Genomic DNA, 27832 nt, shown 5'->3' with positions numbered 1-27832 from the left:
TATTTCAGGCTCGGAGATTCCCAGTAGAAGTTCTTGTTGCTCCAGAGTGAATTTTCATTTTGAAATGGCTCACGTTGAAATCTTCTGAATTTCAGGGAAAGGATGGTACAGTGGGAAAACCAGGAAAGGCGGTGAGTAATACCGACAGGTTTCCTTCCACTGGAAGCTGAGACAGACGTGTTGCCAGGAATCCAGAGCTTGCATTCATGGGGGCAATACTTGCAGCCAGCCTGTATCTATGAGGTTGCACATTGTAGAACTCGTTGAAAGAATCAAAGGCTTGTTGATCCAAACCAAGGCTTTTATTAACTAAAAGACTGGAGCATATCACATGTCGACCAGTCCAGAATGACCTGGTCTGGCTTGGAGCAACCCTTTAAGACCTGCCAGTAGGTGTGGCTATGCTCTCAGCCAATCACAGTCATCCTACACTATAATCTATACATATACACATTGGTGATAGAATCTGTACTATCACATTCACCCCTTCTTTGAGAACTGACCCCGGGGTGGATGGAGGGCTGTAAAATGAAAAAAAAGAGCCTGGTGGAGGTTAGGGGCTGTACCGGTCAGGGGGCCTGACCATCCGGCGTGACCGCCGTGGTGCCGGGATTGGGGCCGCTGGAGTCGTGTTGCTGGCAGGTTCGTCGGGTGCGGCCACTGCTTTGCTCACTTCCCCAACGGCATTGTCGATAGTCTGGCCTGAGCTGGTGGGGTGGTGCTGGTCCCTCTGTTCGACCACGTGACCTGGGGGAGAAGGATTTGGGGGAGGTTGGGTTGGAAGCACCGCTGGGCCTCATCTGACTTGGGCTAGGTCCCTTACCGAGACTGTGTCCTCCCGCCCGTCCGGGTACTCAATGTAGGGATAATGCGGGTTCACATGGAGCAGAGTCACTCGGTCAACCAAGGGATCATTCTTTGAGTACCGGACGTGGCGTCACAGGAGGACCAGCCCGGGAACCATGAGCCACGCTGGTATGGTTGTTCCCAATTCAGATTTCCTCGGGAAAGAGAACATCCTTTCATGGGGGTGGCATTGGTCGCGGTGCATGGGAGGGAGCGGATGGAGTGTAGGGCACTATTGAGCACGTCCTCCCAGCGAGAGGTGGGGAGACCTTGGACCGGAGGGCAAGCGTAACCACTTTCCAGACAGTGGCATTCTCTCTTTCAACCTGCCCATTACTATGTGGGTTATAGCTGGTGGTCCTGCTGGAAGCAATATCACGTTCCAGAAGGTACTGTCGCAGCTCAGCACTCATAAACGAGGACTCCCTGTCACTGTAGATGTAACTGGGGTACCCGAAGATGGTGAAGATGCTGTGCAGGGCCTCTATAACTGAGGAAGCAGTCATGTCCGAGCAGGGCACAGTGAATGGGAAGCGGGAGTACTCGTCGATGGCCGTAAGGATGTAGGTGTTACGGTTGGTCGACGGTAGGGGCCCCTTGAAGTCCACGCTGAGACGCTCAAAGGGGCAGGTGGCTTTGATGACATGAGTGTTCTCCAGATGGAAGAACGCTCACACCAACACACGCTCACACCAACACACGCTCACTCAGCGCACACCGGGCAGGCTCGGGTCATAGAGTGAATCTCCTCGACCGTGTAGGTTGCAAGCTTCGACAAAGTGCGCGAACCTAGTGATCCCTGGATGACAGAGCTCCTCGTGGAGTCTCTGCAGCCTGTCCAGTTGTATGTAGGCGCAAGTCCTCCTGAATCTGGCAGGCCGTTGAGTTTACCAGGCCGATACAGTATGTCATAATTAAAGGTGGAAAGTTCGATTCTCCACCTGGCAATTTTGTCATTCTTGATCTTACCTCGCTGGGTATTGCTAAACATGAAGGAGACCGCGCATTGGTCAGTCAGCAGTGTAAAGCTCCTGCCAGTAAGGTAGTGTCTCCAACGACGTACTGGTTCGACTATGGCCTGGGCCTCCTTCTTGATAGAGGAGTGTCGGGTCTCAGGACCCTGGAGGGTTCTGGAGAAGAAGGCTACTGGCCGGCCAGCCTGGTTGAAAATGGTTGCCAGTGCAAAGTCGGACACATCGCTCTCGACTTGGAACGGAATGGACTCGTCGATGGCGCGCAGCATTGCAGCAGCGATGTCCGATTTGATGCGGTCAAAAGCCGCTCTGGCTTCAGTTGACAGCATGTCAGCATAGTGTGAAACCCATTGGGAATAATAAGAGAAAAAGCTCAGGCAACGTCTGAGTACCTTCTGGGTGTGGGGTGGGGGGGGGGGCGGCGGTGGTGGTAAGTCCATGAGGGGAGGCATGTGGTCAAGGTCCGGAATGACCACCCCATTCTCCACCACACAACCCAAAATTGCAAGCCGAGTGGTCCGGAAGACACACTTGTCGAAATTGTAGGTCAAGTTCAGCCAAATTGCAGTCTGAAAAAATTTCTCAAGGTTGACATCATGATCCTCCGTGTCCTGGCCACAGATGGTGACATTGTCCAGATACGGGAAAGTAGCAGTCAGCCCGTTCTGGTCCACCATCCAGTCCATTGCCCACTGGAAGACCGCGACACCATTTGTGACCCCAAAGGGTACCCTGAGGAATTGATACAGCCGCCCATTCGCCTCGAAGGCCGTGAAAGGTCAGTCCTCGGTGGATCAGGAGCTGATGATAGGCCGAACGTAAGTCAATGGTGGAGAACACGCGGTATTGGGCAATCTGATTCACCACATCCGTGATCTGTGGAAGGGGGTATGCATCCAGAAGCATGAAGCGACAAAGTGCGCGAACCTAGTGACCCCTGGATGACAGATTGTCTGGCTGTAGTCAACCACCATCCGCAGCTTCTCCCTGTTTTTAACAACCACCATCTGGGCCCTCCAGGGACTCAAGCTAGGTTCGATAATGCCCTCGTCCAGCAGTCTGCGCACCTCGCTTGTGATAAATGTCCTGTCTTCATAACTTTCTTGCCGGCTTTTGGTGGCCACAGGCTTCCAGCCAGGGGTAAGGTTTGCGAAGAGTGCTGGGAGAGCGACTCAGAGGGTGGAGAGGCTACAGGTGAGGCCCCGGGGTGTGGGGGTGGGTGGCTCGGGCTACCTCTGGCAGGAGGATTCCAGGGTGGAGTGGTTACAGACAGAGAGTGGAGCGTGAGACACCCCCAAAGTGCAGGGAAATGGTTCGGAACTGGCACTGAAAATCCAGTCCCAGCAATACAGGGGTGTACAGTTGGGGAAGGACTAATAGTTTGAAGTCTGTGAACATGCTGCCCTGGACTTTCAAAGTCACCACACAATACCCCTTTACCCCGTTCGAGTGTGATCTGGTCACCAATGAAATCTTCTAGGCAGTGGGGAGAATAGCCAGATCGCAACAGTGGGCCAGAGTTGGGCGGATAAAACTGTCAGTTGACCCCTTGTCAAATAAGCAATTGATACAGTGTCATGCACTTTAATCAGTTCCATTGCTTTTGTGAGGGGATAGGGGCAGTCCTGGTCTAGGGTTATCAATGCAGTGACTTGTAATGCGGACAGTGGAGTCCTATGTGATTTCGGCATGCAATGTGTGCATGGTGACATCACTGAAACAGTCGGGCCGGAGCAGTCAGTGTCGAGGAGTTGGTGCTGCTGCCTGCAGTCTGCTGGGGATGTCGGCCAGCCAACGGTAAGTGCTGGGGTTTGCTGCTTGCTGTTGGCGGTGGGGCGGTCAGTTGAGCGGTCATGGCGGTGGGTACCGGTTCGGTAGCATCGGTGTGTCCCTGGTTGGCAGCATCAGTATTGGTGGTGGATACCGGGTCGGTAGTGTCGGTCACAGCAGCGACAGTACAATGTTCTTTTAATACAGTTTATCCTTCCTATTAGTGTTAGTGGTAAGTCTTTCCAATGCTCTAAGTCGTCCTGTAATTTTTTCATTAGTGGATAATAATTGAGTTTATATAGATGGCCGAGATTTTTATTTATTTGTATACCTAGGTATCTTATTGCTTGCATTTGCCATCAGAATGGTGATTCCTTCTTAAATTTTGAGAAATCCGCATTATTCATTGGCATTGCTTCACTTTTATTTACGTTAATCTTGTAACCCGACACTTCTCCATATTCCTTCAATTTCTTATATAATTATTTTATTGATAGTTCTGGTTCTGTTAAGTATACTATAACATCCGCAAATAAACTGATTTTATATTCCTTGTCTTTTATTTTTATCCCTTTTATATTATTTTCTGTTCTTATCAATTCTGCTAGTGGTTCTATAGCTAACGCGAACAATAAGGGTGATAGTGGGCATCCCTGCCGTGTTGACCTGCTTAAGTTAAATTGCTTTGATATATATCCATTTACTGTCACTTTCGCCAATGGCCCCTTATATAATGCTTTAATCCAATTAATATACTTCTCTGGTAAACTGAATTTTTGCAATACTTTGAATAAATAATTCCATTCTACTCTGTCAAAGGCCTTCTCTGCGTCTAAAGCAACTGCTACTGTTGGCACTTTACTCCCTTCTACTGCATGAATTAAGTTAATAAATTTACAAATATTGTCTGTTGTGTGTCTTTTTTTAATAAATCCAGTTTGGTCTAGATTTGCCATTTTAGGTACATAATCTGCTAATCTGTTTGCTAATAGTTTAGCTATTATCTTATAATCTGTGTTAAGTAATGATATTGGTCTATATGACGCTGGTGCGAGTGGATCTTTCCCTTGCTTTGGTATTACTGTAATTATTGCTGTTTTACATGAATCTGGTAAGCTTTGTGTTTCATCAATCTGGTTGATTACATCCAGGAGGGGCGGAATTAGTAAATCTTTAAATGTTTTATAGAATTCAATTGGGAATCCATCCTCTCCTGGTGTTTTATTATTTGGTAGTTTTTTTATTATCTCTTGTATTTCTACTATTTCAAATGGTTCAGTTAATTTATTTTGTTCCTCTATTTGTAATTTTGGTAGTTCAATTTTAGTTAAAAATTCATCTATTTTGCCTTCTTTCCCTTCTTTTTCAGTTTGGTATAATTGTTCATTGAATTCTCTAAAGTTTTCCTTGATCTCCGTTGGATTATATGTGATTTGTTTGTCTTTTTACCTTGATGCCAATACCATTTTCTTAGCTTGTTCTGTCTTAAGCTGCCATGCTAGAATTTTGTGCGTTTTTTCCCCTAGTTCATAATATTTCTGTTTTGTCTTCATTATGTTCTTCTCCACCTTATATGTTTGTAGTGTGTCATATTTTATTTTTTTATCTACCAATTCTCTTCTTTTAGTTGTATCTTCCTTCATTGCTAATTCTTTTTCTATATTTACTATTTCCCTTTCCAACTGCTCTGTTTCCTGATTATAGTCCTTCTTCATCTTGGTTACATAACTTATTATTTGCCCTCTAATGAACGCTTTCATTACATCCCATAGTATAAACTTATCTTTCACTGATTCCGTATTTATTTCAAAATACATTTTAATTTGTCTTTCAATGAATTCTCTAAAATCCTGCCTTTTGAGTAGCATGGAGTTTAATCTCCATGCTATACATTCTTGGAGGGATGTCCTCTAACTCTATTGTCAATATCAAGGGTGAATGGTCCGATAGTATTCTAGCTTTATATTCTGTTTTTCTTACTCTATCTTGCATACGAGCTGATAACAAAAATAGGTCTATTCTTGAGTATGTTTTATGTCTGCCCGAGTAATATGAATATTCCTTTTCCTTTGGGTGTTGTTTCCTCCATATATCCAAAAGTAGCATTTCTTGCATCGATTTAATTATAAATTTGGTTACTTTGTTCTTACTGTTAATTTTTTTCCCAGTTTTATCCAAATTTGAATCCAAATTAAGGTTGAAATCCCCTCCTATTAATATGTTCCCTTGCGTATCTGCTATCTTCAAAAAAATATCTTGCACAAACTTTTGATCTTCTTCGTTAGGTGAATATACATTGAGTAGATTCCAAAACTCCGAATATATCTGACATTTTATCATTACATATCTCCCTGCTGGATCTATTATTTCCTCTTCTATTTTAATTGGTACATTTTTACTGATTAATATAGCTACTCCTCTTGCTTTTGAATTATACGACGCTGCTGTTACATGTCCTACCCAATCTCTCTTTAATTTCTTGTGCTCCAATTCAGTTAAATGTGTTTCTTGCACAAATGCTATATCAATTTTTTTCTTTTTTCAGTAAATTTAGCAGTTTCTTCCTTTTGATTTGGTTATGTATTCCGTTAATATTTAAAGTCATATAGTTCAATGTAGCCATTTCATACTTTGTTTATCTTCCCTTTCCGTTTCTCCATCATCACCTTTCCTTCTTATCCATTTCTGCTTTCTTGTTTTGAACACTTTATAAGACAACATTTTTAAAACATCAAACATTTTCCTTATTCTCCTATTTAAAACTTCTTTAACCCCATTCTCCCCTCCCCCTCCTAAGTTGCCCTTTATCCCTTGTCGGGCAACCACATCTCCCCTCTCCATTTGGATTTGCAAATTCACTCGCAAACGTCAACTGATTTTGCAGTGACCGTAACTCCTCCCCACCCAGCCCCCCCCGGAAAAGATTTCAATTTTCATATGTAACAAAGGTCACTCTTTTAATTCCCTCCTTATTCCCTCTATTCCCTTTCATTCCCTTATTAATTCTTATCTATACTCTATATATTTTCCTCTAAATACGGATACATTCATGTATACACACATATACATACACATCTATATATATATATATATACACATACATATAGTTCATGGTCATTTTTACTCTCATTACATGTCTTCATCTCTCTGCTTGTTTTGTAGTTCTGCAAATTTTCGTGCTTCCTCTGGATCCGAGAATAGTCTGTTTTATTGCCCTGGAATAACTATTTTAAGTACCGCTGGGTACTTTAACATAAATTTATATCCTTTTTTCCATAAGATCGTTTTTGCTGTATTGAACTCCTTTCTCTTCTTCAGGAGTTCAAAACTTATGTCTGGATAAAAAAAAAATTTTGACCTTTGTATTCCAGTGGCTTTTTGTCTTCTCTTATTTTCTTCATTGCTTTCTCCAATATATTTTCTCTTGTTGTATATCTTAAAAATTTTACTAAAATGGATCTTGGTTTTTGCTGCGGTTGTGGTTTTGGGGCTAATGTTCTATGTGCCCTTTCTATTTCCATTTCTTCCTGTAATTCTGGTCTTCCTAGGACCCTGGGGATCCAATCTTTTATAAATTCTCTCATATTCTTGCCTTCTTCATCTTCCTTAAGGACCACTATCTTTATATTATTTCTTCTATTATAGTTTTCCATTATATCTATCTTCTGAGCTAACAGCTCTTGTGTCTCTTTAACTTTTTTATTAGATTCTTCTAATTTCTCTTTTAATTCCTCTACTTCCATTTCTACAATTATTTCTCATTCTTCCACATTATCCACTCTTTTTCCTATCTCTGATATGGCCATTTCTATTTTATTCATTTTTTATTCTGCATTCTTAATTCTTCTTTTTATCTCATTAAATTCTTGTAATTGCCATTCTTTCACTGATTCCATATATTCTTTAAAAAAAGATACATCCATTGTCTTGCTTTTCTCTTCCTCTTCCACTTCTTTCTGTTCTTCTTCTTCTTCTTCCTCTGGATTGACCATCTGTTGTTTCCTTGTTTTCTTTTTACCCTCTTCTTTCTTGTTGTCGTTATTGTCTGTGTTCTGCACCTGCTGCTGTGTTGCAGGTGTCTCTCTCAGCTGTGGAGATCGACTCCGCAGCTGTTCCCCCCTCCCGTCAGTGTGCTTTTTTTCATGCGCGGTTCCGCACTTTTACTCGGCTCTGCGAGCCACTTTTGAAATCCCGAGCTCGGGACTTCCACCGACCTTAGGGAGCGGGCTTCTCTCTCCGCGGCGGGCCTCCTCGGACAGGTAAGGCCTTCACCTTCTTCTTCCGACGTTCTTTCTTCTTCTCTTCTTCCCGTTGTTTTCGACTTTTCTCTCTTCGCTGCCATTTTCTTCTCACCTTTACTTTTACTTTGTTTTAAATTTTAATCTTATACCTTTGTGTTTTGTGCGTTTTTTTTTTAACTTTTCCGGAGAGGGCTGGAATTCCCTGACCAGCCACTACTCCATCACGTGACTCCTCTCATTATATGGAATTTAATGCAGACAAATGTGAGGTGTTGCATTTTGGAAGGACAAACCAAGAAAGGAGGTACATGGTAAATGGTCAGGCACTGAGGAGAGCGGTAGAACAGAGGGATTTGGGAGTACAGATACATAATTCCCTAAAAGTGGAGTCACATGTGGATAGGGTTGTAAAGAGAACTTTTGGCATCTTGGCCTTCATAAATCAAAGTATTGAGTAGAAGACTTGGGATGTTATGGTAAAGTTGTATAAGACATTGGTGAGGCCAAATTTGGAATATTGTGTGCAGTTTTGGTCAGCAAACTACAGTAAAAATATCAATAAGATTGAAAGAGTGCAGAGCTTTCCTAGGATGTTGCCCGGACTTCAGAAACTGAGTTCAAGGGAAAGGTTAAACAGGTTAGGGCTTTATTCCCTGGAGTGTAGAAGAATGAGAGGAGATTTGCTAGCGGTATCTAAAATTATAAGGGGGATCGACTGAGTAAATGTAGATAGGCTTTTTCCACTGAGGGGAAGTGGGATACAAACCAGAGGGTATGGTGTTAAGGGTGAAAGGTGTATAGTTTAGGGGGAATGCGAGGGGAAACCTCTTCACACAGAGGGTGGTGGGAGTGTGGAATGAGCTGCCAGCTGAAGTGGTGAATGAAGGCTTAATTTTAACATTTAAGAAGAATTTGGACAGATACATAGATGGGAGAGGTATGGAGGCCTATTGATTGGTTGCAGGTCAGTAGAACAAGGAAAAAAAATGCTTTGGCACAGACTGGGAGGGCTGAAGGGGCCTGTTTCTGTAGTCTATGGTTCTGTGGTTCCACAGGGAAAATGAGCTGTTATCACAAAGAGGCACTAGAGGTGAGGATCAAACCTGGGTGTCTGAAGTTGTGAAGCAGTGACTTAACCTGCTGCACAACTTTGCAACTCCTCTTTGCACCTCCATCACCACTTCCATTCCCAGACAGATTTACGATGTCACTGGCTTTGAGAGGTTTGGCCTATGAGGAGAGATTGAATCGTCTGAGACTGTACTTGCTGGAATTTAGAAGAATGAGAGGGGAACTTATAGAAACATAAAATTATGAAACGTATAGATAAGATAGAGGCAGGTATATTATTCCCATTGGTGGGGGAGACTAGAACTAGGGGACGTGGCCTCAAGATCCAGGGGAGTAGATTTAGGATGGAGATGAGGAGGAACTGCTTTTCCCAGAGGGCGGTGAATCTGTGGAGGCGACCTCAGTAAATATATTGAAGACAAGGTTGGATAGATTTCTACACAGTTGGGGATTTAAGGGATATGGCGAAAAGCTAGGTGGGTGGAGATGAGCTGATCATCAGATCTGCCATGATCACATTGAATGATGGAGCAGGCTTGATGGGCTGGACGGCCAACTCCTGCTCCTATTTCTCATGTTCCTATTACCAAACTTCAAATGATTACTTTCGGGCCCTCAGCCATATCATTCCAGCCTTGTTCACCACTTCCCAAAGCGTTACCTCATCAAAGGCCTTCCAGAATGCCATATGCTTCACATCTGCTCCCCCTTCACTAGTCTAATGCAGACATTGTGTTGACTCTGTGCAATCATATGGTTATTTTTTGCTTGTTCTGTCACCACATCTTGTAACATCTAGGTCTTTTCCCAACCACCTATGTCAAGCTGACATGTCAATCATTCCTTGCTTGCCTTCCTCCCCCTTGCTTTAACTATGAAGTCACCCTCCAATCCACAGGAACCATACCAGGACCAATTGAAATTTGACAGACAGTTGCTTGATCGTACATGGAGAAGGATTTGACCAGGGGTTGGTGGATCTCCAGCCAAGAGAGTAGTGGGGTCCAGTCTCTGAGTACATTCAAGACAGCCATCAAGTTATCCAGGGAAGAACTGTTAGTGCATGGTTAGCACCATGCCAATCCTTCTTTTGAATCTGTGGGTTTCCTCGGGTGCTCTGATTTCCTCCCACCCTTCAAAGCATACAGGGGTTGGAGGTTAATTGGGCGGCATGGACTTCAGTGGCTAGAGTCTGCTTCTAACGTCCTGTGAATAAATAAATAAACAAAGCTGGAACAGAAGGTGGTGCAATAAAAGCTCAGCCATTGTCTTGAGTGAACAAGGAGGGGCTGGCAGCATCTTCTGAAGTAGGTGCCTGTAAGGGTCTCAGTGCCAGAGCGTTGAGTGTTTGGGGGCAGTGCTGATGTGTGAGGGCAGTCCAGAATCTTCCATCTCAAGGCATACCTTCATTGAGCTGGGAGCTGGATCATGTCTGCCTATTCCCCTCCTGTTCCATGTGCAGGGGAGCCTTCAGGGCCAGTCATTCACTGTGTGGGCGGAGCCTACAGGGCCTGTCACTCACTATATATTGGTGGAGCCTTTACCACGTTGGTTCTGCATCTGGGTAGAGTGTGCTGACTTGTCCCCACCTTGTTTTCATTGCAGGGTGAACCAGGCATACTGGGGACACCTGGACTGGAAGGACCCAAAGGCAGCAAGGTAAGCACTATCCCCTCACTCCAGCTCCATTCCAGCTCCAACTGATGACACCAGGACCCACACTGCAGCAGCCTCAGTGGGAGTGAGATCCCTCACCCCAGCCCCAGTCTCTGAGGGGTCTCTCCCCATTCACAGCTCCAGTCTCTGGGGTCTGTCCCCATTCACAGCCGCAGTCTCTGTGGGACCCTCCCCATTCACAGCTCCAGTCTCTGGGGTCTCTCCCCATTCACAGCCGCAGTCTCTGAGGGGCCCTCCCCATTCACAGCTCCAGTCTCTGAGGTCTCTCCCCATTCACAGCCGCAGTCTCTGTGGGACCCTCCCCATTCACAGCCGCAGTCTCTGTGGGACCCCCCCCATTCACAGCCGCAGTCTCTGTGGGACCCTCCCCATTCACAGCCGCAGTCTCTGTGGGACCCTCCTCATTTGCAGCCCCAGTCCCTGTGAGACCCTCCCCATTCTGGATCCCCACCATCTGCCATCGTGGGAGATGGGTAGGAGCCTCTGACACTGTGACATCCCCCAGCCCTATGCTCCTCATAGTTTCTCATTCTGAGGACATTGTTTCTATGGCAGCCCTATGTTGTTTCCATGCCTCTTCAATAATGGCTTTTAGACCAGTTAATGGTCTCCAACCTTCGATGGTAGGGGTATCTTCACTTTTAATTAACTGACACAAAAGTTTTCAACTTGCTGGGGGGTGGGGTTTCTTTGTGTTTTAGGGACAAGCTGGTGAGCATGGGATTCCAGGACACCCAGGAGCTCCAGGCGTGGGGATACCGGGGATAAAGGTCAGTGTTACATCCTTCAACGCCTGCCTGTCACAGTCATGGTCACAGACCAGTGTTGGCACCTTGGTGACCCAGGGAGGAGCAGACAGTGAGTCACAATGCCCACTGCTCCACTCTCTGCTGACACGGCCTCCAGCAAAGGGGAACTCCAACCAAGTGATGGCCAACATCTCCACCGTCCCAGAAATCTCCATCAACAGAGTGGAGTCTGGAACAAGTGAACCCATGAAGATGAGAGGAGCGGCAGGGTGGCACCCTCATGGGCATTTACTGTGTGATCAGGTGATGTGGTCATTTGTAGATTAGTGGGAAGACTGCAGAGTGTGAGATCATTGGAATGCACAATACAAGTGAGCTGGAGAAACTGGCAGTACACTCGGCATGCAGAGGAAATCAGAGGTTACCAGAGATGGACCAAGTAAATTTGAGATTGTGGTTGAAGTTGCCAGCAAAGTGGGTCAGGTTGGTGATCTCATTATGGGTGCAGGAGGCAGCTCCAATGTAGTCGCCATTGTTGTGAAGGAAGAGTTGAGGAGCCTTGCCTGTGTAGATTTGCAGCATGGACTGTGCCATATCTTCAATGCAAAGACAAGCATAGCTGGGAAGTGTCTATAGCTTTGTCTTGGAGAAAGTGGGATGAGCCAAAACGTCTGGAAACGGAATCCGCCCACATCCGCTGGAGGCGGAATCCGTGGAGCCCACCCACATCCACTGGAGGCGGAATCCGTGGGAGCCTGCCCACTTCCGCTGGAGGCGGAATCCGTGGGAGCCTGCCCACTTCCGCTGGAGGAGGAATCCATGGGAGCCGCCCACTTCCGCCTCCAGCGGAATCCGTGGGAGCCGCCCACATCCACTGGAGGCGGAGTCAGTGGGAGACGCTCTCATCCACTGGAGGCAGCGTCAGTGGGACCCTCTGACCACACCCTCTCCCTGTTCTGACATAGTAGTTGGGGCCTTGCTGTTCCTCTCCTCACACACCAGCTGTCCTGTGAGCACCTGTTGGAACATCACAGAAAGAGTGTGCATTCCTCCTGTAGCCAGCCAGTGTGGTCAGTGTTTCCCCATTCCTTGCCCTTTTGCACCTGGCTGTCTGAAACACCAAGAATATTGGAGACATAAACATTTCCAGGAGCAGAGTCCAGGAGTGTGGCATTCATGGCACATTTAATGGAATCACAGGGCTGAATGGCCTTCATCTGTTTCTAGTTTCAATCTTCTCACAAAATATCAATAATTATAAATATTTTTGATTGCAGAAAGGCTCATTTTGAAGAGGTGAGAATGGATTTGGAAGGTGTGGACTGAGATAAATTGTTTTCTGGGAAGGATGTAGAAGTAAAATCGAGGGCATTCAAAGGTGAAATTTTAAGGATACAGAGACAGTATGTTCCTGTTAGGATGAAAGATTAAAAGTTTGAGGGAGCCTTGACAGCATGAAGTAAATGAGGTGTTAAAGGAATAGAAAGAATGCGAAAAGAATCTTAAGGAAATTAGAAAGGCTAAGAGGAGATATGAGGTTGTGTTGTCAAATAAAGTGAAAATATATTCTACAGATATATTAGGAGCTAAAGGATAATGAGGGATAAAATTGTTCCCCTAGAGTGGACGGCTGTGCGTGGAGATTTTGAACAATTTTTTTCTTCAGTATTTTCTGAAGAGAAGGATATTGATCTGTGTAAAGTAAGAAAATAAGTCGGGAAGTTGTGGAAACGATGATGAATAAAGAAGAGGAAGTTCTGGCACTTTTAAGGAAAATAAAGGTGGATGAGTGTCCAGGTCCTGACAAGATATTCTCGAGGACCCTGAAGGAAGTTGGTGTAGAAATAGTAGGGGCGTTGACATTAGTAACGGGGATGGTGGCTCGTGGAGTTCCATTGTTTATAAAAAGGTACTGGGAATAAATCTAGTAATTATAGGCCTGAGAATTTGACATCAGTAGTGGATAAGTTAATGGAAAGTATTCTTATATTTAGATAGGACGGGTTTGACTAGGAACAGTCAACATGAATTTGTGAGCGGAAGATCGTGTTTGACAAACCTTATTGAATTTGTTTGAGGAGGTTACTAGGAAAGTTGATGAGAGTAAGGCAGTGGATGTTGTATATATGGACTTTAGTAAGGTCTTTGATAAGGTTCCTCAGGGAAGGTTAGTTAGGAAGGTTCAATCATTAGGTATTAACATTGAAGTAGTAAAATGGATTCAACATTGGTTGAATGGGAGATACCAGAGAGCAGTGGTAGATAACTGTTTGTCAGATTGGAAGCCGGTGACGAGTGGTGAGCCTCAGAGTTCAGTATTGGGTCCATTACTGTTTGTCAGATACATTAATGATCTGGATGATGGGGTGGGAAATTGGATGAGTAAGTATGTGGATGATACTAAGGTAGGTGGAGCTATGGACAGTGAAGAAGGGTTTCAGAGCTTGTGGGGGATTTAGGCCAGTTAGAAGAGTGGGCTGAAAGATGGCAGATGGAGTTTAATGCATTTTAGTAGGACTAATCAAAATAGAACATATGTGGTGAATGGTGGGGCATTGAAGAGTGCAGTAGAACAGAAGGATCAAGGAATAATGGTACATAGTTCCCTGAAGGTGAAATCACATGTGGCTAGGGTGGAGAAGAGAGCTTATGGTACGTTGGCCTTTATAAATCAGAGCATTGAGTCCAGGAGCTGGGATGTGATGTTAAAATTGTACAAGGCATTGGTGAGGCCAAACTTGGAATATTGTGTATAGTTTTGGTTACCAAATTATTGGAAACAGATCAACAACTTAGAGAGTGCAGAGAAGATTTACTGGAATGTTGCCGGGGTTACAGGGTCTAAGTTATAAGGAAAAGTTAAATACGTTAGGTCTTTATTCTTTGGAGCGTAGAAGGTTGAGAGGGGATTTGATTGAGGGATTTTAAATTATTGGGTGTGTAGATAGAGTGGACTTGGAGAAGCTTTTTCCTTTAAGAAAGGGGAGATACAAATGAGAGGATGTGAGCTGAGAGTATGGGGGGGATGTTTATAAGAAACATGAGGGGGACCTTCTTTACTCAGCGAGTGGTGTGTGTGGGGACCGAGCGTCTGGATGAAGTAGTGGAGGCAGATTCGATATCAGCATTTTAGGAGAAGTTGGGTATGTACATGGACTGGAAAGGAATGGAGGGTCACGGGGCGAGTGTAGGTCAGTGGGGTTCAGTGGGAGAAAGTGTTCGACGTGGACTCGAAGGGCCAAGTTGGCTTGTTTCTGTGCTGTCACTGTTAGATGGTTATTAAGTTCTGGTCTCTTCATGACAGAAAGGGTGAAGATGCTTTGGAGAGAGTGCAGAGATTTACCAGGTGTACCAAGCCTGAAACATGGATGCTGCATGACCTGCTGAGTTTCTCTAGCAAGTTTGTGTACTACATTGGAGTGTTTGCAGTTATTCCTGTTTAACTGTGATGTAATGTTCTAACAAGTGCTAATTCTCCTCTTGCTATCTCAGTACTTCTGGGGCAGTGAGAGCAGGGTTTGCACTACATGCTGGTGTGCTAGAACAGCAGTGCAAGCGGGTCAGGCACAGGATAAGTGGCTGTGGTGTGGAGGGAACGGAGTCCATGCTGCCTGAATGGAGCTGCCCCTGGACACGGGCAGGGAAGTCTGGCACAATGCCAGCTGGGCCACACATAAGAGGGTTCAATGCCACCCAGTTGTGCCCCCCTCGCCTAAGAATCATGGCAATGCACCTCGGTGCAAATGTGCCACTCCGTCAAAGAAGGAGAGTTACCCAGGATTGAGTGAAAAAAGAACTTGAGCTCAGGGGTTGAGGGTGAAAGGTGAAATATTTAAAGGGAACATCGGGGAAACTTCTTCACCCAGAAGACAGTGTGAAACAAGCTCCCATCTGAAGTGGTGAATACGGGCTCAATTTTGACATTTAAAAAATAATTTGGTTTGATACATGGAAGGATGAAAGGGGTATGGAGGGCGAGGTTTGGGTACAGGTCAATGACACCAGACTGAATAATTGTTCAGCACAGACTAGATGGGCTGAAGGGCCTGTTTCTGTAGTGTAGTTGTCACTGTAACCATTTCAATCCTGGTAGATGATTTGTCCTGTGGAGATGGAGCCCACCGTGCTCGGGTTGTTTAGTTGGGAAAAGTCTAAGGAATGGTGATGAGTTTCCTGCATTGGATGAGAGCAGGATGACTGATGCTCCACATGGAGGGTGGCTCCTAGTGTGACAGTGGGATTGTCACTCCAGAGTTGGTGGGGTGGTGCCAGCAAAGTGGACTGTAATGGATCTAACTGACATTGGCCGTGGTGGTGAAAGTTCACCAGGCAGCCTCAAAGGCGCCCTTGAGAAGAAAGATGGGTTCCACTAGAATAATTCATTGGCTAATGCAAGATGTGGAATCGTGTCCAGGAGTAATTGGTCCATGTCCCTGTTGTGTACTCCTCCCCCCTGCCACAGATACACCCCTTTTGTTTAATTTCATGCACTGCAGTTCACCATTCTGCAGTGTTCTCTTGTTTTATGGTCAAACTCCACCATAAATCCCAGCATGCACTAACTGCTGCTATTTTTACCAGGGCAAAGATGGAGAGATTGGTGCTCCAGGATTACCAGGGAAACGAGGCTTCCCAGTAAGTACCTTTGACACTCTAGTTGGTTTTCCCTCCATCCCACTCAACCTTGCCCTGCCCTGATGTCTGTGGATTCACTGGAAGTCCAGAGATGATGTGCTGGTGGAAGGTCCTGACCTGGGTCATATCCTGCATGGAGCAGGAACAACAGAGGGAAAGTGGAAGGAGCCGGGGTGGGGGGGGGGGAGTGGAATTAGGAATGGCTGGAAGGGAACAGCCAGCAGGGGAGTAGAATCGTGGAGTGGTGGGAATTGCATTCTGGTGTGGAATTATTCAAAAATTTCCCAGAATCCTGCCAGCAAGCTGTGCAGTGAGTGTAGAATTACTGCAGCACCAGTTCGAATCCAGCTCTATCTGTAGGGAGTTCGTACATTCTCCCCACGACTGTGTGGGTTTCCTCCCACCCTCCAAAGCATCTGGGTTAATTGGGTGTAATTGGGCAGCATGGTTTTGTAGGTCAGAAGGGCCTGTTACTGTGCTGGATCATGAAGAAGAACAGTTAGCTACAACCAAAATCCCCGACCACTGGTCAGCACTGGAGCCCATTGTACCTGCACCGGTGAGAACAACCTCTCATCCCCTCTTCCTCCTGAGGTGGTTTTCTTTCATCTTGAAACAAGGTTTGAGAGGTGACATAATAGAGGTTTACAGGGTGATAAGGGGCAGAGAATGGGTGGCAGGCAGTCACATTTTCCCAGGGCAACACTACTAAGTCACAGAGGACATTTGTTTAAAGTATATGGAGGAATGTTTTGGGGAAATGTGTGCAAGTACCTGGAATGCATTGCCAGGGGTGGTGGTGGTTGTAATAAGTGGCACATTGAAAAACACTTAAATAGACACATGGTATAGACAACACTTTCCTTTTTCTAATATATCCTAATTTCAAAGTGTTATCTTCCAAGGTGTGAGCTACGATATTTCGAATTTTGATCTCTTTAATCCAGTAAATCCAACTCTGTGACTGCTGTTTATGTACTTTAATTCGTTAATAAAACAAATAAACATTTTGCATAATTTTGCATTAAGACTTTCATAATGATGAATAAACAAAGTATTTACTGTATAATGATAGAGATATAAAACGTATATAAAGAAGCTCAAACTTTAAAGAGATACAGATAAACAAATTTAAAGAGAAACAGAAAATTCAAAGAAAAATTTCTCATGCTCACGCTTCCTTCATATCTGGTTAAATAATGAGCAGCCGTTAGTCTGGGCAGATATTACATCATAGTCACTATGGTAACACTATAAACAATAGTTCTCTTAAACAGGCACAAAATTAACTAAATATTTTTTAAAAAAACAAGGTTTTAACTTTTACAAATGGATGTAAAAAAGAATAGAGATAAGGGCATACGGTAGGGAAGGATTAGATTGTTGCATGGGTGGGCACAGCATTGTGGGCTGAAGGGCCTGTACTGGGTTGCAATTATGTGTGTTCTAGTCCTCACTTAAACACTGAGTCTGTCCCCACTCCACACCAAAAGTGTTTCCTCAACCACTTCACGCCCTCAAGTCCCTGGTCTCACTGTCAGTGAGATTAGTTATGTCAATGAATTTTAACTCCAAAGGAAATGTTTATTTTGGGAATCTGGCCTCAGATCTGCCCAACGGGGTGTTAATATTTTGGACAGAATAATTATCACTTCGCAACCATGCCTTGGGGTCTTTTCACTGCTCCACACTGCCATCATTTTCTCTCTAATCATTTGTTCATCTTTAAGATGCTTCTTGAACCATTTATTCAAATAGAGTCACACTACACAGAAAGAGGCTGAACCCAGGTCGCTGGAGCTGTAATAACATTGCACTAACTGCAACTAACCATAACACCATGGTAACAGGACGAGGGAAGTTCAAAAGCTAGGGCCAAAATTCGCCACTGATTGCTCAATGGAGAAATCACATGACAGGGCGATAACTGGGAACAGGGTTTTGAGGTCGGAGGACTGGGGGTTTTGAGGTCGGAGGACTGGGGGTTTTGAGGTCGGAGGACTGGGGGTTTTGAGCTCAGAGGACTGGGGGTTTTGAGGTCAGAGGACTAGGGTTTTGAGGTCGGAGGACTAGGGTTTTGAGGTCGGAGGACTGGGGGTTTTGAGGTCGGAGGACTGGGGGTTTTGAGGTCGGAGGACTGGGGGTTTTGAGGTCGGAGGACTGGGGGTTTTGAGGTCGGAGGACTAGGGTTTTGAGGTCGGAGGACTGGGGGTTTTGAGGTCGGAGGACTGGGGGTTTTGAGCTCAGAGGACTGGGGGTTTTGAGCTCGGAGGACTGGGGGTTTTGAGGTCGGAGGACTGGGGGTTTTGAGCTCGGAGGACTGGGGGTTTTGAGCTCGGAGGACTGGGGGTTTTGAGCTCAGAGGATTAGGATAGAAGTAAGTAAAGGTAAATAATGGAGCAGATACAACCCTAGTCCGTGGCTAGTGAACATCATGTAGTCACAATAACGTGCCGTGTTGTGAGCTCCCACTAACATAGGTTCCTTCCTTTATGTCCCTTGCCTAGGGCGCAGCTGGAATCAAAGGTGAAAAGGTAAGTTGTTTTTTAAGCTTCTGTATTCTTGGTAAAATCTCTCAGTGGAACCAATCCCAAAGGGGTTCCCAGGAGAGGAAGGAGGTGAAGGAGTAGCTGTGTGCTGGGAATGTTGGCATGGTGACCCAGTCCCTGCCCCTCACACCCCACAGCATGGAACAGGCAGCCCCAGTCTAACCTGGAGCTCGAGCACAGGAGGAGCGAACACAATCTTCCGCAGGGGCTCAATGGGTCAGGGAGCTCCTGTGGAGACAGTGGGACAGCATTTCAGCTGGAGCCCTGCACATCCACTTGATAAGTCGACCGTTGCTTAGCCTCCACACGTGCTGCATGGCCTGCTGAGGTCCCCAGAAGCACATTTGGTCTGGATTCCAGTGTCTACAGCCTTCTTCACTGTACCCCTGCACTTCCTGCCTGCAGATGGAAGGGAGATCTTGCCTGGGATGGGGAGAGATTGGATGATGACCATGGGCAGAGTTCTTTCCTTTGGTGACGGAGTCAGGGTTAACGACGTCACCACTCTGTTGTGGTGCTCCATGTCACGCCTTCCTGTGGTGGAAAGGAAAAGGGCGCGGTGTGGGTAAGGTGTGTTGTCCTGCCTCAGGGACAGTGACAGCAGTATCAAGGAACCCCCCCCCCCCCACTCAGTGTAGGCAAACCACACTGTCAAGGGTCCCACCCCCAGTGTGGGCAAACCTCCAGTGTGGGCAGACCCCGCTATCAAGGGACTCCCCAGTGTGGGTGAACCCCACTGTCGTGACCCACCCCACAGTGGGCAAACCCCACTATTGAGGGACCCCCCCCAGTGTTGGTGAACCCCACTCTCGAGGGACACCCCACAGTGAGGCTGAACCCCACTTTCAAGGGATCCCTCCCAGTGTGGACGAATCCCACTGTCGAGGGACCCGTGGATGTCGATGTGAAGGACCCCTGGGTGAAGCCCACATTGTGAAGGGGCCTCTCTCTGTAACTCTGATCCTCCTTGCCATCCTGCAGAAACAGGAATGAACTGATCAATGAATCTTCTTTGGCCGGCAGGGAGCAGCAGCCGAAACTTGCATCTGTATGTACGGACCTGCAACCCAACCAGGAGATGGCCGACAGCCAGGAGCTTCTGTAAGTAGCTGCCAGTATGTGGGGGTGTAAGGTGTCCACTGGGCCAAGCATCAACGGAATGTTTGGTGTAGGCTGGACATTCCAGGTTGTTGTCTAACTTGGAGCCAACAGTGCGCAGGAAGAATGGGAATGGCATGATGTTAATTATACTTGCTGTCAGACACGTTATCCTCCCTGTACCACCCTGCCCGTAACACTACGGCAGAACAACACATCATTTTTGCCTTGCGTGCAACTGTGAACATTTCTCTCTCCCTTCATAGTTCTTTCCTCTCTCACGTGGTTATATAATTGATTCTTGCTGTTAGAATATTTTTGTATCCATCTGGCTGCAGCAAGTGAGAATTTCAGTGAACGTTAATGTTATGATTGATAAACTCTCATTCATTCAAAACATGACCATTAGCCAATAGCATTCTGGCCTCAGTGAAAAGTTTAGCAGACAGATACCTGCACTCTAGGGATGAAAGCACACGTCTATCTGGAATAGAGATTAAGGGATGATTTCAAGACACTGAAGGAATATTGGGGTAAATGGAGGAAAGTTCTTGTGGGCGAAGTTTTCAGGACAAGGTATAAAGTCTAATGATTGAGACAGCCCCGTACAGTAGGAGGCACTGCCCAGGCCGAGGGCTCTGGGCTTTAGAACTATCTGCCAGCAGTGACTGAGTGGTGCTGGGTAAATTGTTCATCTTAAACTTGAAGAACAGAGGTTAACACCTTTCAGAAGTATTCAGAAGCAGAGCAAAAGCTGGCAGATGGACTGTCGGATGGAAGTAAGGAGATCACACTGCAATTTTATAAAACTGTGATTTGGTTGCATTTGAAGAATTGTGTGCAATTCTGTCCATCCCATCACAGGCTTTGGAAAGGAGATAGAAGAGTTCGTCTGTGTTGCTGCCTGGCGTGGGGGATAGGAGATGGGGGGGAGAGGTTGTTAAAAGGAGATAGAAGAGTTCGACTGTGTTGCTGACTGGCGTGGGGGGCAGGAGATGGGGGGAGAAGTTGGACAAACTTGTGTTGCTTTCTCTGAAGCATCAGAAGCTGAGGAATATTTCAACAGAAGTTTATCGAAAGATGAGAGATGTAGGGTAGACAGTCGGAATATTTATCCTGGAGTGAAAAGTTCATGCACTAGAGAATCTGCATTTAAATTTAATTTTTAAATTTAGGTAAACAGCACGGTAACAGGCCCTTCTGGCCCACGAGCCTGTGTCGCCTATTTACACCCAATTGACCCACAACCCCCTGGCACGTTTTGAACAGTGGGAGGAAACCGGAGCCCCAGGAGGAAACCCACAGAGACATGGTAGAACGTACAAACTCCTTATCAGATTCGAACCCAGGTCACTAACACTGTTACCGTGTTGCATTAACCACTACGTCAACTGTGTCACCAGATGAGGTGGGGGGGGGGGGGGTTTAAAAGAGATACACAAGGTAAATTTAATACCTAGAGCATTGTGGGTGCCTGGAATGGGCATGGTAGATGGTGAATGAGTAGGGAATAGAGTGCAACCCTCAGTGCCCAAATTTAATTTGGGTATCAAAGGGTCTGTCCCTGTGCTGTCGTTTTTAACATTTTATTTAAAAATTTTTAAACCACATCCATATATACATATTCAAAAAAGGTATCTAAAAAAATAAAGTATATATGTGGTACAAATATATATTAAAAAAACCTCTGCACCTCCCTCACCCTCGCCATCCCCCACCCAACAAGCCCAAACTAAATAGAGAAAAAAGAAAAAATGGGAGTGAAACAGAGAATGCCTAAAGGAATTTTTCTTTGGCTTGGCTTCGCGGACGAAGATTTATGGAGGGGGTAAAAGTCCACATCAGCTGCAGGCTCGTTTGTGGCTGACAAGTCCGATGCGGGACAGGCAGACACGGTTGCAGCGGTTGCAGGGGAAAATTGGTGGGTTGGGGTTGGGTGTTGGGTTTTTCCTCCTTTGTCTTTTGTCAGTGAGGTGGGCTCTGCGGTCTTCTTCCAGCGTCGGCCCCGGGGGTGTCTGTGGCGGCGGCAGCAGCGGCAGTAGCGTCGGCCCCGGGGGTGTCTGTGGCGGCGGCAGCAGCGGCGGTAGCGTCGAGTGTTCCACACGGGGGCGAGAGGCGGGCCAACACCATGGTTGCGAGGGTGGGCTGCCCCTTCCGGGTTCGGCGTCTCCGTGATGTCAGGCGTTGCCGTGCAGGGGAGCCCTCACTCTCATTGGACGAGAGCTCTGGGGAAGAAGAGTTTGAATGGGATAGTGGCGATTGGGCTTCACACGAGGCACTGTGTTTGCCGATGGCCATTTTAGACCTACAGACTGCAAAAAAGTGGCCGTTTTTAAGGCACTTCTGGCACCTGGCTTTTCTTGCTGGGCACTGGGACCTGCTGTGCTTGTCCCTCCCGCAGAAATAACATTTTGGGTTCGCACGGGGCAGGGTAGCAGCAGCCGACAGGCCGTCAGTATCTCGGGGGGTGGTAGGGAAGAAGGGCACATATTCTAAATATGGCTCTGTATTTTCCAGAAAAAAATGGTATTTATTGCATAACGTTACTTTCTCAAGAGGAATACAGGGACGTAATTCATCATGTCACTTCTCCGTCTCTAAATCCGTATCTGATTTCCAAGTCATGGCTCTGCACATCCTAGAAACAGCTAAAGCCAATCGTAAGACTCAATTTGATACATCGTTAATCTTAATTTAGAACTAACCACTTTAATATTACCCAACAAAAATAGCATCGGATCCTCTGGGAGTTTTTTCTACAAAAATTTTTAACCTCTAACCAAAATGTCTTTCCTTGAGAACACCCTGCGGTATTGTTCTATGTTCACTGTTGAATGGTTGAACAAGCCCAGGGAGCAAAATAGTTGATAGGGAAAACAAACCACTGGAGGATCTCAGCGGATCAAGCAGCGCCTGTGGGGGAGGAAGGTTGGCTGGTTTAAAGGGGGAGTGGAAGTTATGAAGCAGAGGCTGGTAATTGAGGAAGGGTGGGGGATGAGAGCAGGTGGGGCAGGGGAAGGGATGAAATTGGAAGGCAGAGGCTGGAGGGCGATCACTGGAGGCAGGATTGAAGATTCAAGGTTAATTTATCTAGAAACAGGTGTAATATTACATGAAATTTTCTTTTGACTGCCATAAGATTCGCTTCAGCAGAAATTGCCAGGTGCCCCTTGCACTCAGAGAAAAAGAAGCAAAAGGAAGTCCCGTTTCCCCCCCTCCCCCCCAGAGTTACTGAGTGTTGGTGGATTTGTCTCCAACACTCACGGAGCCTCTGCAGCCGCACAGATTTTAGTCCAAACCATTGGCGGCACGAGCTAAACATTTGCAGCTGCAACACCCTCGGCACCTTCTCACAAGCAGGTTCCGATCCTTGGAACCCCTCAGCCAGCCTCGAGCCGGTCTCTAGTGGTCCGCTGCCTGGTTTTCATCTTTTCACTGCAGTTGCCAGTAGGCCACCACCTGTGTGCTCTTCAGCCATAGGCCCCTCACTGGTCCACCACATAGTCACCATCCCATAGGGTCCTCTCCTCCTGCTTCTCCTTCTCAAAGGTGGAGGGGGAGGAGGGGTGGTCTACCTGTTTTCTGGAACCCTTCTGCTCTCTCCCCCCCACCCCCCATTCTTGGGCCAAACCCCGCGGACGCAAGGTTTAAAATAAACCATCGCAGGCCAATTAAAAACTGTATGGAGCCATCATTAGTTGGACTGGGTGGTAAAACCCTGTGCAGGAGAGGTCACTCGCCACCACTCCTCACCAGCAGCTCTACCAGCACGGTCATTGTCTTTCTGGCATACCCGAAGCAAGGAGGTTATAAATGGCTAGCAGTTAAGAGATAGGTAAGTGGAACAAGATGGTGGTGGCAATGGGCAACTCCATAGAAAACAAGAAATAGTGACAGGTGAATGGAAGCTGGTTGCAGGGAGGAGATGACCGGGGGGGTGGGGGGGGGCGTGGAGAAAAGTGGATCAGAGGAGCTGTTTGGAAACAGCAGGAAGAGTGGGGGAAACACAGCAGGTAAGAGTTGCCTGAATGCTCATTCCATTGGCTTGTGGGCGACTACCCAGGCAGAATATGAGGTTTTGCTCAGGTTAGCATTTGGTCATACTCTGGCAGTGGAGAAGGCCAGGGTCGGCCAGATTGGTTGGAATCCGAGAGGTGTTGAGATGGCATATCTACAAGGGCTCAGGATGGCTATTGGAGATGGAGCACCAAGATTGCTCCTGGTGTGCTGGAATAGATATGTGCAGTCCATGGCAGGAGAGAGAGAGAGAGAGAGAGAGAGAGAGAGACTGGCTTTGAGAGGATGGACATTGATCTAATTCCATTCATCACTGAGTTCAGTTGGGTCCTCATAAATAGTTCTCGCAATCAGGCTGATGGATGGTGACATTGCACGGCCCCACAGAAACACATTTGTGAATGGGGTGCTTTCCAACAGAAATGGGTGTGGAAATGAGTAATGATCAATTCTGACAACCCAGTTGTGACCGGGAGCAGGTTGACAGATCTCCCATAATGTCTGATCATTGCCCCATCACAGGGAGAACACGGTCTACCAGGTGCCCCAGGAGAGCGAATGACATGGACAATGGGTCCTTTGGTGAGTGAACTCCCACAAAGCTGATGAATTCTCCACAGACACCATTGAATTCCACATTCACCTTTTGTTGAACTCCACCTGACAACACCTTTTCTTCATTAATCTTGCTCAGGGCCCGCCTGGACCTCCAGGGATGCCTGGTCCTCCTGGGCCCCCTGGAACACCCGGAGGGATGGGACGGCAGGTAAGGCAGAGGAGTCATACATGCAGTCAGTGTGGTGGGCAGACAACAGCACCCTGCAACAACACTGAGCTGACCTCCGCATGTGACACGGATACACACCCCCACCCGCATATAACATGGATACACACCCCCTACCCTGCATGTAATACAGATAAACACCCCCCATCCTGCAAGTAACTCTCTGATTAACCGTGCATGTAATTGGATACACCCCAAACCCGCAAGTTGAACACTGTTGGAAATCCCACATTGCATGTAATACTCAGATCCATCCCATACAGCAATACTATGACCTGCCCCGCGCTGCAGTGCTCAGACACGTCCTGCGCTGCCATGCCAGTCCCTTCCTGTGCTGCAACACCCTGTCACACCCTGTGCTACAACATAGATGCTCTGAGACAGGCCCTTCAGCCCATCAACTCTGTTCCCAACTATTATTCTATCTAATCCCATTGACCTGCACTAAGACCCTATCTCTCCATAGCCCTTCCGTCAATGTACGAATCCAAATGTTCATAAATGTCTGAATTGAGCCTGCATTCACTTCTTCAGCTAGTTCAACATGTTCACTCCCCTCCATGTGAAGATGTTTCTTCTAATGTTCCCTTTAAACCTTTCACCCTTAACCCACATTTTCTCGTTCTTATCTTGGATGAAATGGGAGTAGAAATATTTCCCCACAGTAGTTAAAAGCTCAGAAACTGTGGAAAGGTGATGGGAGCAGATTCGCTTGTAAATTTCAAGAAATGAAGCATTGAGAGGGCTGCCTGCAGCTGCAGGTAAAGTCTCTAATTGGGTCACCCTCCCAAAGAACTAGCACTGGGATAAATGGCCCTGTTCCATTTTATAGCTACCTGTCTTGGATTGTGTTCCTAGCATGTAGGGGTCCCTCCACTGAGAGACCATTATGGTATCTCTATGCTACCTGTAGTCCCAGGAATTGAGGTACAAGCAATACACTGCCTCCTGCCCGACCATCTCGAGCCCTCCCTCTCCATACTGCTGCCAGCTGTCCCCAGGACTGGGGCTCACACTGATCTTCTGTGCTTATCTTCCCAGGGAATTCCAGGCAATGATGGGCTGCCGGGTATTCCTGGACTTCCAGGAGAGGTGGTAGGTACTTCAATAATCATGGAATGCTTGGAGTCATGCATGGAATCTGGGGAATGTTTTCCCATGTTCTCCATTACTGTGGCCCCGAACTTTCAATGGTTTCACCCCTATCAAGCTCCAGCACAGCATCTTGACTGAGGGCAACTGTTCCCACTCAGGGGACAACTCTCCTTGGCTTCATCTCCAGTATGATTTAGGACGCTGCCCTGGGAATCATACCTGTGACTCTAGGAACAAATGGAGCTCCGTGAATCGCTGCAGTAGATGCTTCCAGCAGCCCCCACAGTGGCCAGGAAAGGGTTGAAATGGTTTTGTAAGAGGTGCTGGGGCAGTCCCGGGACTCACAGGAACAATCTCACCTGTTCCCACTCTCTGTGGACACAGCTCCTCTACAAACTCTGTTCATTATTGGCTGTGTAAGGTCAATCCTCCCGGTGCTGAGGCCCATTGGCACTCGGTGTTTACTGCAGGCAAGCTTTCTGGACCAGGTTGGAATCTGGTGGCCCAGTGAGGAGTGTATTCATCCCCCTGGCTCCACGTGTGTTTTCTCTCGATGCTCCAGTTTCCTCCCACCTCCGAACGATATGCACCAATTGGGTATAATTGGGCTCCAGGGGTTTAAGGGGCTGGAAGGGCATTCTGCCACCTGCACTGTTAGAATCAAAACATTAAAATATTAAAAATGTTGATGAAGAATTTTGACCTGAAGTTTACCCCTGCACTATTGTGAAGGTTCTTCTTCGAATGGGGATGGACATTGAAAGTTCCCCCACCTGAGTCTCCACTGATTTTGTGGAAGAACAGTTATTGGAGAAATGTGGACATAGTTGATGCAATAAAAGAAACACAGGAACCTATCGCTAGACAGACGCTCCCACCAACAGCAGTGACTCCCTGGCATAATGTGCTTCAGAGGTATTAGTTGAGCAATGATTTTGGCAGGAGAACCAGGAAAACTATTGGTTACCTACAAATAATCTTGTGTAACTTGAGAGGCCAGCTGTGGGCCCATCCAAAAAGCAAGGAGGTGCTCCCTCAGTCCATTGTCCCTGGTTTAGTTTATGTTCTGGTCTTTGGAGTGGGACCAAACCACTGGGCCATGGAGAGTCCTCCTTCTGGCTGCAATTCTCAGCTGGAATTAAATAATTGCTCTTTGTGTTTCAGTCTCCGCTCTCATTGGTCGCTGACAGGAACAATTCTTTCTTCAAGGTAAAATCGTATTCTGAGAATGGTGGAGATATTTATTCATATTTGAAATGGGAATTGGATGCAACCTGGGAACATTATATTTTGGAGCCAGAGTTTGCTGAATGGGATTTCTTTCCTGGAGGCAGCTCTTAGCCCTAATGTGACAGGAAATTAATGTGCAATGCACAATTGTGCTGGAGAAACTCAGCTGTTCACACTGCATCAACGCTGCGCGACCTGCTCAGTTTCTCCAACACAATTGTTGACTGCATTCGACTCCAGCATCTGTTGACTGTCTTCTTTAACCCTAAGGAAGTTAATATCTTGGCATCCAACAGATACTTTATGCATTTTCATGATCTCTCTCACTAGAAAAACAGAGCCATGCACACTTGTTTATTTTGGTAAAGGCCTTTCTGGCCTATGAAATACATGCTGTTCAATTGCACCTAGTTAATGTATCAACCCTGTACATTTTGGAGGAACATTTAATTTTAAACCAATTGCAGTTTTGTTGAAAAAGAATTTCATGTGAACACTGAACCAAAGAACCATAAAAACTACAGGTAGAAACAGGCCCTTTGGTCCATCTAGTCTGCACTGAGCTATTATTCTGCCAAGTCCCATTGACCTGCCATAAACCACCCCCCCATACCCCTCTCATCCATGTACCTGTCCAAACCTTCAATGTTAAAACCAGCCTGCGTTCACCACTTCAGCTGGCTGTTCAAACGATCACCACTCTCTGTGTGAAGAATGTCCCTTTAAACATCTCACCTTTCACCCTTAACTCATATCCTTTCAATGAACCTGTGTGTCACTGAGAGTCTGAGGTTCAGGACTGTAGCTACACTACACTTCCAGGAAGGGCAGCCAGCTCCCTGCTTACAATGGGACAACTCCCCAGGTCATGAGCCAATAAAAAGTTACACTCAAGATTCAGGTTTTGGAAAATGTGGGCTTTTGTGCACATTCTTAGATAAATTTTAAATCTTTAATTGTAAATGGTGCAAATGCATGAAAGAGATGATTTTGACGGTCAATTATGAATCGTCCAATTAGCTTTCAGACTGATACAGAAAGGTGGTATGCCGTGATGATGGACACTTTGGGTAGCCAATATCAGAAATGTAGTGGT

General features: G+C 46.4%; 2 protein-coding genes across 5 annotated transcripts in view; both read left to right on the top strand.

Moving 5' to 3' along the window:
* Nucleotides 1-27832, top strand: part of LOC138741610 (C-reactive protein-like) — a 175946-nt gene that overhangs the window by 3738 nt on the left and 144376 nt on the right. The gene's annotated exons all lie outside the window — the stretch shown is intronic.
* The window catches only part of col16a1 (collagen, type XVI, alpha 1), a 225773-nt gene that overhangs the window by 128687 nt on the left and 69254 nt on the right, over nucleotides 1-27832 (top strand). For all 4 annotated transcript variants that reach the window (XM_069895931.1, XM_069895932.1, XM_069895933.1 and 1 more), the window contains 10 exons: nucleotides 96-131; nucleotides 10508-10561; nucleotides 11281-11349; nucleotides 15910-15963; nucleotides 18471-18497; nucleotides 19536-19613; nucleotides 24150-24209; nucleotides 24322-24393; nucleotides 25453-25506; nucleotides 26671-26715. In XM_069895931.1, coding sequence (XP_069752032.1) covers nucleotides 96-131; nucleotides 10508-10561; nucleotides 11281-11349; nucleotides 15910-15963; nucleotides 18471-18497; nucleotides 19536-19613; nucleotides 24150-24209; nucleotides 24322-24393; nucleotides 25453-25506; nucleotides 26671-26715 — 549 coding nt within the window. The remainder of the gene's footprint in view (nucleotides 1-95; nucleotides 132-10507; nucleotides 10562-11280; nucleotides 11350-15909; nucleotides 15964-18470; nucleotides 18498-19535; nucleotides 19614-24149; nucleotides 24210-24321; nucleotides 24394-25452; nucleotides 25507-26670; nucleotides 26716-27832) is intronic.

Source organism: Narcine bancroftii, chromosome 8 (assembly GCF_036971445.1).
Source record: "Narcine bancroftii isolate sNarBan1 chromosome 8, sNarBan1.hap1, whole genome shotgun sequence".
NCBI classification, from domain to species: domain Eukaryota; kingdom Metazoa; phylum Chordata; class Chondrichthyes; order Torpediniformes; family Narcinidae; genus Narcine; species Narcine bancroftii.
The sequence above is the reverse complement of the archived record's forward strand: the minus strand, read 5'-3'. Positions and strand labels throughout refer to the sequence as shown.